The 13,834-nt window shown below is 41.2% G+C and overlaps 1 protein-coding gene across 1 annotated transcript in view; it reads left to right on the top strand.

Moving 5' to 3' along the window:
* The first annotated feature begins 339 nt into the window (after positions 1-339).
* The window catches only part of ADAMTS19 (ADAM metallopeptidase with thrombospondin type 1 motif 19), a 149,166-nt gene continuing 135,671 nt past the window's right edge, over positions 340-13,834 (top strand). Inside the window, exons 1-2 of the mRNA XM_063129463.1 lie at positions 340-432; positions 3,361-3,965. Coding sequence (XP_062985533.1) covers positions 348-432; positions 3,361-3,965 — 690 coding nt within the window. The 5' untranslated portion in view covers positions 340-347. The remainder of the gene's footprint in view (positions 433-3,360; positions 3,966-13,834) is intronic.

The following is a 13,834-nucleotide window of genomic DNA, read 5'->3' as shown; positions in this document are numbered from 1 at the left end:
CCTGGGGTTTCCCCTCAGCCTGCCTGTCCCCTGTTGGCTTGGCTGCCGCCTGACCCGACCCCCTGAGGTGGCTGCTTCCCGCGGCGGGGCTTCGGCTTTCGCTCTTCACCCAGCGTCTCTTGGGGACCAGAGCAAGCGGCACCGCTGCTAAGCCCGCTGCGCGCTTTCTTTTTCTCCCCTCCCACAGATTGGGGGAAGAGGCGGCTTTACAAGCTCCACGTCGGTGCGCGCAGCCTTTCGGCGTTTTGCAAGGATCCGCAGCAGCAACGCGCTAGAAAGCAAGCAAGCAAGAAGAGTCACCAGGAGAGGAGGGGGGTGATTCCGCCGCTTCCCCCTCGTGGGAGTGGATGGAGAAGAAAAGGGGAATGCGACTGAGCCACATTTGCTGCCTCTTTTATCAGCTGTGTTTCCTGTCAAATGGGATCACTTCAGGTAATTTCAGCCTTCTCTCTTCCCGCCTGCCCTCCTCGTTTCTTTCTGTGCTGAATCGCGTCTGCTCAAAGTAGCGGGATATATTCCTTTCCCTGAAATCTCCAGATGTTAAGCGATCGTGGAAGACCGAAAACGGGACAGAAAGGCAGGGCATATAGGTGTATGTCAGTTCTGCTAGATGATAGGACGTGAGAGGAGGGTCTTCAAGTAAGCACACACTTCTAGACGCGAAACTACTGCACACAGCTATATAAGCCTGGGCTGCTGCAGCTCCAAACCACGGAAACCTTGCCCCGAAATCTCAAATGGGCTGGGGGAATGTAATGAACAAGGCACTCTGCACATGCTCTGAGGCAGTTATTTCCCCAGCTACTTTGAAGATAACCATGGAAATGCTTTCTAGTGTTGGCATTCTAATATTGAAAATTAAGCCCTTGCTCAATTGAACTGCTGACTGTAACATTTCTGTCCTCTGTATAGTGAAACCCCACCCACCCTGACCCGCCAAGTAACTTTTTCAGTATTCTTTGTGATCAAACATCATAGAGCAGTATCTTGGTTTGGCAGGGTTTACATATTCCTTTAACAAGAATATGTCCTCATAGATCAGTTTCTCCAGAATATGTCTTATGTAACATTCACATTTTACTCGCTGGGAGTGATCTATGTGTTCTTCATCTGCATTTGTGATCCATAAGGATATTTTTGAAGTATAGGTCTCAATACACTCTGTTTAAAAGGGCACATGAAAAAGTGGGAAGTATACATATCTCAGTGGTTGGAAATATATTAGATGCAACAGTATATATATTTTTAATTTACAAAAGTAATTGCTCAAGTTAATTTCTTTCTCTTCCTTAGTCAAATGCCTCCTTTCTTTCCTTTGTTCAAGAGAACATACATTCTCCAGAGGCAAAAGCTTTCTAAATTGTTCTCCCAACCTACCCACATGGATCAGTCCCAAGCATTAAGGTTCAATGATCAATAAACTGTATTACCTCTTTAACATTGTTTTCTTTCATGGACAACACCATATAGTAAAATGTAAGTGAATCCTTCTTCTGTATCTCTGTTTAGTGCACTGCATGCTTCACCTGGCAGCTGCAGAGTGCTTTACAGCTGTGCAATGAAGGCATTGTGTTGCAACTTGAGACATTTATGATTAGTAGAAGAATATGCAGGATAAACAGACAAACACATATTGTAGAGGTGTTTTGGGGGTTGGGTGGGATACTGAACACTGAATCAGGATTGCTAGTATCCTGTTGCCTAGAATATAGCACGTGCTGTGTGAGAGGCATGACAGCTAATGTTCTGCACCTCTTTGTATAGTGTGGAATCAATTTTCATAAACTATGACAGTCTATATACTACTACTACTACTAATAATAATAGGCACCTCAGAGTGTCCAAAGTTATTTACATTTTCTTGTAATCCTTATGACCAACACTGTAAAATAAATTAATATTAGAAATAGGATGTGCAACAAAATATTAATGTATTCCCACCTCCTCCTAGATGGAGGGCTGAGACTGAGAGAAACTGGCTTTTCTAAGGCCTTAGCTAGACCTATGGTTTATCCCAGGATCATCCCGGGGTTATCCCTGTTCATGTAAATGACACACAGGATATCCTGGGAGCAGGCAGGGAGGACCCCGGGATAAAAGCCTTAGGTCTTAGCTAGATCTATCTCCTTGTACAATGCAAGATGGGATGCTTCTCCTGTTAGGGACTTGAGGAGGCCAATTCCTTTTCTCCTTATTCTTCAGTTTTAACATTCTGTATACCCTAGAAGCTCACAGGTCCTTGTCAAGCTGTTGTTGGGTTCTTTTAAAGGGCCTTTTTTTTTTGGTAAGTTATAAACTTTTATATACTTCTGCATACCTAGGGATTCCCCCTGAGTATGTAGAAACCACATTTCTTTAGAGGACGTGGGCTTTTTCCATTTCCAAACTGATACCACTCAACCACCCAGGTTCATGATTAAAGTGAATAACTATCCTCACATTGCAGCTGAAAGAAACTGGCTTTTCTAAGGTACTAAGTGAGCTCATGACAGAAGTGAGATTTGAATTGAGGACTGGCTGAGCTCAGTCTCTTAGACAATGCTGCACGCCACCATAATGTCTATTTGATGCTTTTTAATTAAATTATGGACTATCTTTAATCTTTAAAAATGAATATTATATTTAAATAAATATTATGAATAAATAAATTAGGCAGTAGCTTTACTGTCTTCCCAAACTGGCATGTATGTTAGTATTTTCACCTTGTTTAACATAGGTCATAAAAATCTGAGATACTGTAGTTTAGCAGGAAAGAAAAAATACTGGATGCAAACCCAACAGTATTTGTGGCAATGTGCAGGGAGAATGAGTAGCTGATTCACATACAACATATAACTCACTCATACACACACTGCTCACTCATTCAAATCCAACTCCTGCTCAAGAGTATTTCAGAGGCCTGGCACCTGCTTTGCTCAGATAAAACCAACACTACTAACAAAAACTTAGGATCTCAAATCACCCAGCCATCCAGGAATATGGCTTCTGTCCCCTTTCCTTTCTCTAATCCACTCCCTTGTTGAAGGATCCTGACAACTCAAACTCTGTTACCTGGAATGGTTTCAAGAAACAAACACAGTATAGGAACAGGATCTATGGTTCTTGCCATAGAAGCCCTGTTCCTAGAGTATCCTAGGAAGTAGTGCTTCCTAATTGCTTCTTAGGATGCTATGAGGGATGCATAGAGTCCATTCCTAGAGCATTTTCCCTTTATGTCCTGGGGTGTTTTTTTGGGGTGGGAGGCTGCCAGACAGGGTTGGGGAGCACATGATTTGCACTACCTATTTTTGTCCATTGTTATGGGCAGTGAGGGATTTGGCATATGTTTAAATTCCAGTCTGTGGTGTTTTTTTCTTGCAGGTCTGCAACCTCTGGGAGACTCTGAAGAGTGGGAGATTGTCTATCCAGCATTATGGAGCAGAGGCCAGCAAGAACCCACTGGGGGCAGCGGTGCAGGAGGCAGCTGCAGCACTGATGGAAACTCTGGGAATAGCAGCAGCAATATTAGTGCTACCTCTGCATCCACTCAGGTGGTGGGCAGCTCTCGTGAGGTCCGCTCAGTTTCTTCCTCATCTGACAGGCAGCTACAGCCAGTTGGGGAGACCTTGGAGGATGAGGGCTCTGAGGATGAATATGAATCTCAGGAGTTCTACCAATGGTCTCCTCTTCTTCAGGGATCTAATTCTACTTCTCAGTTACCACCTTCCCCACCGCTGTCGCCTTCTCCAGAGGATGGGGATGAGGTGCTGCTGAAAATACCAGCTTTTGCTCAGGAGCTCTATCTGCTGCTTAAGAGGGACAGTCGCTTCCTGGCACCAGGCTTTGCAGTAGAAGAACGACGAATGAGTGAGAGGAGGAGTTTCCCAAACTCTGCCGAGCCCCAAACAGAGAGATCATGTTACTACAGCGGGTCTGTGCTACATTACCCTGGTTCCTTTGCATCCTTCAGCACTTGTGGTGGTTTGGTAAGGCTTGCAGTGCTAGAAATCTCTCAGTTGGTTTCTCTTCTTCTCTATCTGCACCTTATTTTCCTTTTGTACATTGTTTTCTTTCCACATTTTCTTCATGCTATCTTTTCCTCCTTAGTTTATGCCAATGTTTTCTGTTGACCTAAGCTACCCTACACGTTTCTCTAATTAACTTTTTCCTTTTTCCTATCTGTGTTCAAAACCACTTGCTTTCTTTTCAATACACTTTGATCCATTTCCACATTATTATCAATTTAAGATATGCTTTCCATAATTGTTAGTTTCACATGTATGATCATAGAAACACAGAAGTTCTTGAAATAGGTTGCATCCACTTGAACAAAGGCAAGCAGTATCAAGTATATTTCTGTAATGGCTGTTCAAAAGTATGTGCTGTTCATACACTTCTTTTGCATTCCTCATGAAGGCGGCTCATGAGAATATGCCAGCATTCTCTTCTCTCATGTTTTTCAGTACTTCTGTATGTAGAAGACAAAAGCACTCCAAACTGGTTAGTCAACTGTGTTTCCAAACTGGCCATAAGGGTATCTGCTATTAGCTAGACTGAGTCAATTTCTGGCAACAGATGCCAGAAGCAGTGACAGAGATGTATTTTCCACGATTCTAGTGTTATGTCCCTAAGCTATCTTGTTGTCCTGAGGTGCTGTGGAAGGATGGTGCTGCCAGTGTTGAAGTAAGATTCAACTATCAGTGTGAAGTTTTATACTGTTGTTTTATACTTTGAATGTTTTTAATTTTTGTGAACTGCCCAGAGAGCTCCGGCTATTGGGCGATATAGAAATGTAATAAATAAATAAATAAAATAAATAAGTACAGAAAAGGGCATCTAAAATGATCAAGGGGCTGCAGCAACTCCTCTATGAGGGAAGGTTGCAACAGCCGGGGTTGTTTAGTTTGGAAAAATGGAGAATAAGGGGATACATGATAGAGGTGTACAAAATTATCCATGGTGGGGAGACATTTTACTCCCTCTCTCAATACTAGATCTGGGGTCATCTCATAAAGCTGATTGGTGGGAGATTCAGAAGCATTGAGCAGGGGGTTGGACTCAAAGGCCAACTCTGCTATTCCATGAGTCTAAGATAAAAGGAAGTACTTCTTCACACAGCACATAGTTGAACTATGGAATTCGCTACCACAAGATGTAGTGATGGCCACCGATTTGGATAGCTTTAAAAGGGTGTTAGCCTTCTTCCTCCAGGAATTTGACTATCAATGGCTACTGGACCTGATGGCTCTACTACCTTCAGTATCATCAGAGGCAACATGCGTATGTACACCAGTTGCCGGGGAGGGTGCTGTTGCACTCATGTCCTGATTGTAGGTTTCTTGTCAGCAGCTGCTTGGCCACTGGTTTTTCTTATGTTCTTAAGTACTTCTACTCTCTCAACCTGGGCTGTTCTCCCAGGCATATTCCACACATGTAAATTGTTGCATGGCTCGCCGCTTGAAAGAGATACAATATTATGGAGATTGCTTCTCAGGTCTTACTGTTTGTGTTTGTTTGTTGTTTATCCTGAAGTTCTAGTGAATCCAGAATGCCATCACAGTCTTAATTTCAGTGATGGCATGAATACAGCCATTTATGATGGTGTGGCTTCCTGTGTGGAGCAGAGCCTGAGCTGTTGCATTTTAAAAGGACACATACACAACACTTTCCATATGTAGATGAAGCTTGAGTGAGATCAGTACACAGATTTTACCTATATTAAAGTAGCTATTTTGGGCGAACATGGGCCCAGAAAATCGATCCTGAAAAATCATTTACATGATAAAGGATATTCATCCTTTAAGGCATTTCTGGTTCAGTGATGTGAGTCATCAGTCATCCTTTTTTTTTTTTTAAAGGAGGGACTGAAGTATTTTAACTGCACACCTTTTATTAGGTTTCTCTGTATTTTTGTTAACATTGTTAATTCTATCTACTCTCCTGGGGCTAATGACAATTTTTGTTTGTTTGCACAGCCACTTAAATCCAAGAGCGCCCTGTTATCCAAGGGCTCTGTTTCTAATACAGATAACTTCAACATCAGGTAGCCTTTTCACTATGTGTCAGAATCTGCTATGATTTAAGAGTCTGTATTATAAAAGCAAGCTGTGCATTAATATTCCTGTCCTTTGGAGACTCACGTATGTCATGTTTCCCTATATGATTATTACACAGTCTTGTAATAGGCTCTCAGTTAGGATTGAGGATAGCGGGATGGGTATGCTCAACTTTTCTAACACTGGCTGTTTTGTCAACAAAAATCACCATGCTCATGAAACATGGGAGTATTTTAGAATGGGAAAACCTGGCAAGGAATGGAGATCCCCATCCCTTCTAGCCACTCCAGGTGAACCTCCCAAGACTACTCTTCACTGAAAGAACAAGGAGAATGATACACAATTATTGATAAAGTTGTCAGGCCTTAGCTTAGTTCTGAGATGGTCTATAGCTGGGGTCAAGTTTAGGTGCCAGCAGACAAAGACCTGAGGGGCAACAACATGATCACAGATGAGAAGGGGGTCAGAATAGGTAGAAGAGGATCAAAGGTCCAGAGGTAAGTGCAAAGTAAGAGCCAGCAGAAGGTTAAGTTCCAAGTCTTCAGCACAGGATTGAAGGAACCAGACGTAGATGTGAGGTCAAATACAGGCAGGGGTCATGACCCTAGGCAACAGTCAAGAAGAGGATGCAGGAGAATCCTCATATTCGAAACAGTTTTTCAGACTCGCAAGCTGGTTTCAGGGCTTTATAAGGCCTGGTGTGTCCTGATCAGCTTGGAGCCAACTCTCTTGATACTGTAACTGTAACCTAGAGAGCACCTGGTATGGATGAAATGAGAAAACATTTGAACATAATTTGAACATAACTAAATAAAAGCTTCCAATATTCTCCTTGAGGCTGCACCTGAAGAAGAGAGGGGAGCACACAAGCCTGAACTCGTGTACCTAATGCTAAATTATGGTATAGTGTTAGTGTGTGAACCAGGTTATTGAGTGGCCTGAGGGTATTATGGTGGGTGGAATGGGATGGCCTTTTGCTCTGTCCAGCTTTCTATACTTAGGATTTGCCAGGCTTGAAGCAACCTCTGAACCTTTGATTGTATAAACAGATCCTTGGTGCTGGCAGCTAACTACTGGTATGACTTAAGCAGAGATAATGCTGGATTACACCAGTTGGATGTCAGAATTAGAACCAGTGACAACAGCAGCAGTTTCTACAATGAACAAAAATCCCAGGATATTTAAGGGTGGGTGGATAGAGTACTGGCAGCTGGGATGATGTAAAATCCTGGAATGGCTTAAAACAAAGCAATTATTCTTTTTATTTAGCCTTTTATTAATGTGCACGGCTGCAGAACTATATAGAACAAGAACAGGGATGTTGTTGAAAGTGGCTATGAGGCTGAAGAGAGCCAGTGGCATCTCAAATGAGCATACCCTGCTCTTTGGGGTTGGCTGGCTGTAATCTATGGAACAGCGCTACAGCTATGAAGACATCATTGGCTTTCATTCCAAAATCAGGTTTCAAGTGAAGAACATTGAAAATAGCTTGCCAACATTTTGTGGGGACTTAAGTTAGTTTAGTTTATTCCTGTTAAATCTTGTGGAGTTGCCAGATTTGATAGGGTTTGTAAAGTGAAGTCGGGTGAAAACGTTGAGCTTTAAGCTATTGTTTAATTTGCTTGTTTAGATTTCAAACTGTTGGGCTTCAGGAAGAATATATTAACTGATACTTGTTTAGTGAAGGGTAACTACTAGATTTTATACACCTATATGATGTATAAAATTTCAGATTTTATACGAGTATGGGTACAATGCTGACTATGGAAAAACTAGAATCAAAACTAAGTACTGTCTGAACATCATTGGGAGGCATATGACTAATATTCCTTAGTTTTTGTTCTGGTGGATTGATTTCGTGACAGCATACTTACAGATGTTTATCTAATGCATATCTGGGGAATTTTTGTCACCTGTCTCCTTTCTTTTCTTCCTTCTCCCCAACTAGATTTGTGGTTTTTTTTTAATAAGAAGTAGGTGAAACTAGCCCAGGCCAAAGCCAAAAGCTATTTGTTTATAGCTGCATATGTACAGCGGACATCGCTTGCATATCTTATCACATTCTAGCAATAACCTACAGATGGTTTAGGCATTTTTTCCTTTTTCCATGTGGAATGGCTTGCACAGAGTCTAATTGTTACTTAAAATTGCTCTACTTGGTATACATTGGGCAACTAATTTCTTCTACATCATTACAGATCTGTTTTGTTACTTATGGTATCATGGGGAAGATCACAGCGGTCCACATGGTGAGATTCTGCATCCATAGCTTGCCATGTGATGACAGCTGTCAACTAGTCTGATTTAAAGTTTGATTTCATTTTTCTATTCTGTGCCTTTTCAGCGACAAAGTAAGTGTGTAAGCTCCACATTTGTCAAATCTAAACATTTTCCTGATGGAGAATGTGGAATATGTAAAAGAAACACATGTAAGTTACGGTTTGGAACCAAATTACTTGGAGGACTGCCTTCACCCTTACCAGCCTGTTAGCACTATAAGATCAGCAAGAGAGGCTCTTCTCACTTGCCCACCTGTGAGGGCAGTTAGGCGGACAAGTACCTGAGAAAGGGTCTTTCCTGCAGTGGCTGCACACCTCTGGAATAAGTTGCCATCAGGGTCCATCAGCCCCATCCTTACAGGTTTCTAAGAAGACTTACTTCTTTATTCTGTCCTTACCATGATGATGTTTTATCACACTGGGTTATAGATGCAATTTTGTTGTTGCAGGCTCTGTCCTTTGCTGATGTTTGTTATTTTGTGGAGATTTTGCTGCTTTTATTATAACATAGTTTTTTATTATGAATTTTATTATATGCATTTTATTGTTGTATGCTGCCTTGCAGGCTCCTAGTCTGAACGGCAGCCTACAAATATTTTAAATAAATATAATAAATACATTTATATAGAAAGAGTATCAGAAATGCCTTGAAGGTTTCATCTCATCCAGTTTGGACATTACCTATAGACACTGGGCATAAAATAGTGTGCACAAATTGATAGGACTGAAAAATGGGTTTAAAAAAGGAAAACAAATTCAAGTTATTTTTGTTTACCCACTAAAATGATCAACATTGACAATGACCAATCTGAGTTAGTCATGTGACTAGAAGTATACACTCATTTTTATCTATGCATTTTCTTTTCTTTCTTTTTAATTGAAATTTGTTCTCTGTCCAACATTAGTGATTACTTAATAGGAATTTACTCCTTCGAAGGGTGTATTACTGCATGGCATTCTAATATAGCTTTTATTGTATATTTGCTGGTTTTTTAAAAAATCCAAGAGTAAATTTTATTCATAAGGGCATGGGGATGAGTGGGAATATCTCCCTTACTGAAAGGTCACAGAGTTCAAAAGGCTTTTCTTTGTTTATTTTAATTTATCACTTGTTTGAACTTCAGATAGATATGTTTAGACAGGCACTATCAAATTTACCATAAGACAAAATTGTCTAGGTAGGAGGACATCAATGGAAATGTCAAATGGAAACAGAAAGCAGATTTGTTTTATCCTAGAACTCAGGGGACAGCTCTGAAGGTACAGTGTGATGGAGTTCTGAACTTTAGTTATTGAATACTATAAATTTGAGAGCTGAATGGATTTAGCATAGCTGCTTCTAGCACAACAGCCAAACATGAAAAATGCAACTACATCAATACAATTTTCCATTTGCTATTATCAAGTCAATGTTTGTGGATCAATAATAATTATATGTCACCAGTGTTTAAGTGCTGTGCTCCTAGAACTGGTCTAAGTATGCATACTTTACTTACAAGTATACAATCAAAAGAGACTATGGTTGGAAAAGCTATGGTGGGAGGGTGGAGGAAGAGTGAAATTGAATTTAGGTGGAATAGCCTAGATGAAATTATGATTTTTTGACTATTGGGTGTATGATAGAAATGCTATGCAAAATAATATTCCACAGAAAAGGCTCCATGAAGGATCTAAAATGGTAGCATAATGATAATGTCCTAGGTTCACTTCCTAGCATTTCTAACTAAAAGGACATGGACTTGCAACCTTGTTTGGTATAAGATAGCTTCTTGTGTTTTTCATATGTTTATGACTACAAGAGCAAAATTGTGGTGATGGTCTTTTTGGTTTAGAAGAGTAGGAAGGCATTAGTGAAACAAGAAAGATAAAGTAAAAGAGCGAAGAGAATTAACAGAAGGGAGAGAAACTGAGCAAAAATGTATAAGCACTTGTAAGTAACAAGAAATTTAAAGTTTATGCACTGAAAAAGAGACAACTAGTGAATTAAAATCAGAAGCGGAGATGTGTGGCCAAAACTAGATACAGTATAAACGAGGCAGGCAACTGAATGCAAAATAGAAACAAGAGGTTGTACGTAAAGAAGAGAAGGAAGATTCAAAACATACCAGACAATTTGCATGAAACAACCTCCCAAAGGATGGGTTAAGCATGGGTTGTCATTGAATTGTCGGTTGCTATTGAATCAGGGCTTGTTGTTACATGCAAACCCTGCATTATGGTTTAACTATGAGTTGTTAACCATGAGCAACCTAGGAAGATAAGCCATGGTTTTATTGTTGGTTTGTAAAGTCTGTGTTGTTTGTGATTAACAACCCTTAGTTAAATCATACTGCAGGGTTTGCATATAATGATAATCCATGATTGAACAACAATCCACGATTCAACCTCAACCCACATTTGGGTTGCTGTTATGTGTGAATCAGAGAGCCTCGTGTGGCGCAGAGTGGTAAGCGGCAGTTACTGCAGCCAAAACTCTCCCCACAGCCTGAGTTCCATCCTAGCAGAAGCTGGTTCTTAGGCAGCCGGCTCAGGTCGACTCAGCCTTCCATCCTTCCAAGGTCAGTAAAATGAGTACCCAGCTAGCTGGGGGAAGGTAACCACGACTGGGGAAGGCAACGGCAAACCACCCCGCTACAAAGTCTGCCAAGAAAACGTCAGCGAAAGCAGGCGTCCCTCTAGGAGTCAGCAGTGACTCAAGTGCTTGCACGAGAGGTTCCTTTCCTTTCTTATGTGTGAATCAAGTCAATACCTTCCTCCTTCTCAGGAACTCAGTCTATCCATCTTGAGCTAATTCCTCTTAGCTTCTGGCACTCCTGTTGTTTCCTCTCTCCCCCACATTTTCAAAAACTTTTGATGAACTTAACATAAGTGCTATCTGAATTATTATGATTTTTCTTTTGAGGGTGACCTTGAGTAGGAGGGCTGTGCTGCTTGATAGTGGGTAGTAGTTGCTCTCCATTGGAAGCTAGGCTTGAAAAGTCTTGGCATGATTCTGTGCTATTCCTTTAGCTTGTGCAATGCTAGCTGAGATTTGTTTCACTAGAGCGAATGTGACACCCTGCAACTGACAAGCAGTCCTCAGAGAATTCCTAATCATCCTGTGCTGCAGAAATTTGCTTGAGCAGAATTGCTGTGGTGCTAGGAGCTGGGCCACTTTTAATGTTGTTTAGCATTTGACACAAGGAGCCAGCTGAGGGCCTCTGTTTCTGTCCACAACTCCTGCCTATTTACAGTTGCTCTAGTACACCATGATTAGGCTTGGTAACAGTGCTGTACTAAAGAGAGAATGGTGAACAGGGTCAGGTTGTACATTCTCTGGACTTATTTATTTATTTATTATTTATTTATTTAGAATATTTATATACCGCTCCCCATTGAAAAATTTTGGAGCGGTGTACAAGGTAAAATGAAAATAAAAACAGAATAAAACGATTAAAACAAAATTTAAAAAGAAGCAAAAATCAGAAATCCAAGGCAGCATGTTAAAGAAAGGCTTCTTGGAATAAAGATGTTTTCAGGAGGCGCCGAAAGGAGTACAAGGTCGGAGCCTGCCTGACCTCCAGAGGCAGGGAATTCCACAGGAGGGGCACCACCACGCTGAAGGCTCTTCCCCTGGTGGATTCCAATCGGAGGATGGATCTAGGTGGAACCACCAGGAGCAGGCCCTCGGATGACCTCAGTGACCGGGCAGGTTGGTAAGGGAGAAGGCGCTCTCTCAGGTATCCTGGTCCCAAGTTGTTTATGGCTTTGTACACAAGTACAAGAACCTTAAACCTGGCCCGGTAGCGAATAGGCAGCCAGTGCAGTTCCCTCAGCAGAGGAGTTACATGCTGGAAAGGGGCAGCTCCAGACAACAGCCGAGCTGCAGCATTCTGCACTTCAGTTTTTACACCAACCCCCCCCCCATTATTCATTTGTACCTTGCCTGGTAATGGCCTCCTAAGCCCTAAGTCCTGTCTATTGTTGGTGAGTTCCCACAGACAAACCCCTACTAGGGGAAGTGCATAGTGCTATCTATAAGTTCTTCACCTGTGATGAGCTCTTTAAGGAAGGGGAACTTACCTTGGTTTCCCACTTGGGCTATCTGTGAGATGTGGACTGAGAGGTCCAGGACCACAGGGAGTGTAAGGACATCCTTCCCATGCTATAGTTTCTCTTGCTATAAAAAGAGACCTTACTATAAAACAAGAGGGTTTTTTTTACTTGTTTATTTGGCTGTCCAGTAAATCTAATATTGGAGATTGAAGGACGATGTGACTCTAATCTTAGGTTTAACTTGAATCTAATCTTAGGTTAAACTGATCTTGTTTTGGTAACTCTGCAAGTTAACATGTAAATTAGAGCATTCTTTCTTCTGAAATATTATCTTCTCATACATTAACTAAACAAATGCTACTTTTGTTCAAGGATGCCCAAGTTCTTATCTGCATTGATATTATAACACTCTTATCCATCCCATATTTGCTTGTACAGTTTTGATGTGGAAGCTGCTGTATGCTAACACAAATTGCAGTCCTATATATTGTGTTCATGGAGAGTAGGGTATTAAATAGTTCACATAGATTTCTGCTCTCTCTTCCCTGTAAAGTTGCCATTCTGCTGGGTATGCTGCTGCTGTACCTGGTGCACCCTGTCAAAGCCAGGCAGTTCATATCAAGAGTAAGACATCCTGCAGACTGTTCTCAGAAGAAGTAGGAGTAGAGCTTCCTGTGAGGGTCCTGGGTTTGACTAGCTGCTGGATGTGTGGGAGGTCTCTGCTTGATCTGTATATGTCTGGGTGTGACAGGGTGTCTCTGTCGTAGCAACAACTTAATAGCTGCGAAGAGATTTCTATGAAAGATTCTCTACAGATCTCACGGGCTGCAGATTTGTATACTATCCATAGTTTAAAGGTGTGTAGATGACAAGTTTGGAAAGGCCTCAGTGATAAAGGAGTACAGGATGTTTACAATTCATACAAGTCCCAGATCATTCATGTGTTGTTGTTTTTCCAAGTATTGTCTAACTCTCTAAGGTTAAAAAGGTGCTCAGATGGTGATAGCATTTACCCAAGATTTTAAATAATCATTAAAGTAGGTAGCCAATTCCCTCTGCTGTGGTCATTTCCAGATTATGCCTGAATAGAGGCAGAATAATTTCTTTACCAAGGCCACAGCTAGACCTAAGGTTTATCCTGGGATCATCCAGGGTTCACTCCTGCCTGAGCACTGGATCCCCTGTGTGTCACCTAGATGAACAGGTTTGACCCCTGGATGATCTAGGGATAAACCTTAGGTCTAGCTATGGCCCAAGTCTATTAAAAATAGCATTTTCTCTTTTACTAAATTATTCTCCAAAGTAGCCAAGGCTTTTCTGCAAAGTATTATTCTCTAATGAATATAGAATGTAAACTATTACAAGAAAACGCTTTAGCTTCTAAAATGAGTAATAAGACCACTCCAGGTCACCAGGAACCCATGTTCTGTCTTATTTATGTTTTTTAAAAAAAATATGCACAGAATTAATTTCTTCTTCCTGATG

The sequence above is a fragment of the Elgaria multicarinata genome, chromosome 6 (genome assembly GCF_023053635.1).
Source record: "Elgaria multicarinata webbii isolate HBS135686 ecotype San Diego chromosome 6, rElgMul1.1.pri, whole genome shotgun sequence".
NCBI classification, from domain to species: domain Eukaryota; kingdom Metazoa; phylum Chordata; class Lepidosauria; order Squamata; family Anguidae; genus Elgaria; species Elgaria multicarinata.
This window is presented reverse-complemented; position numbering and strand designations above follow the sequence as displayed.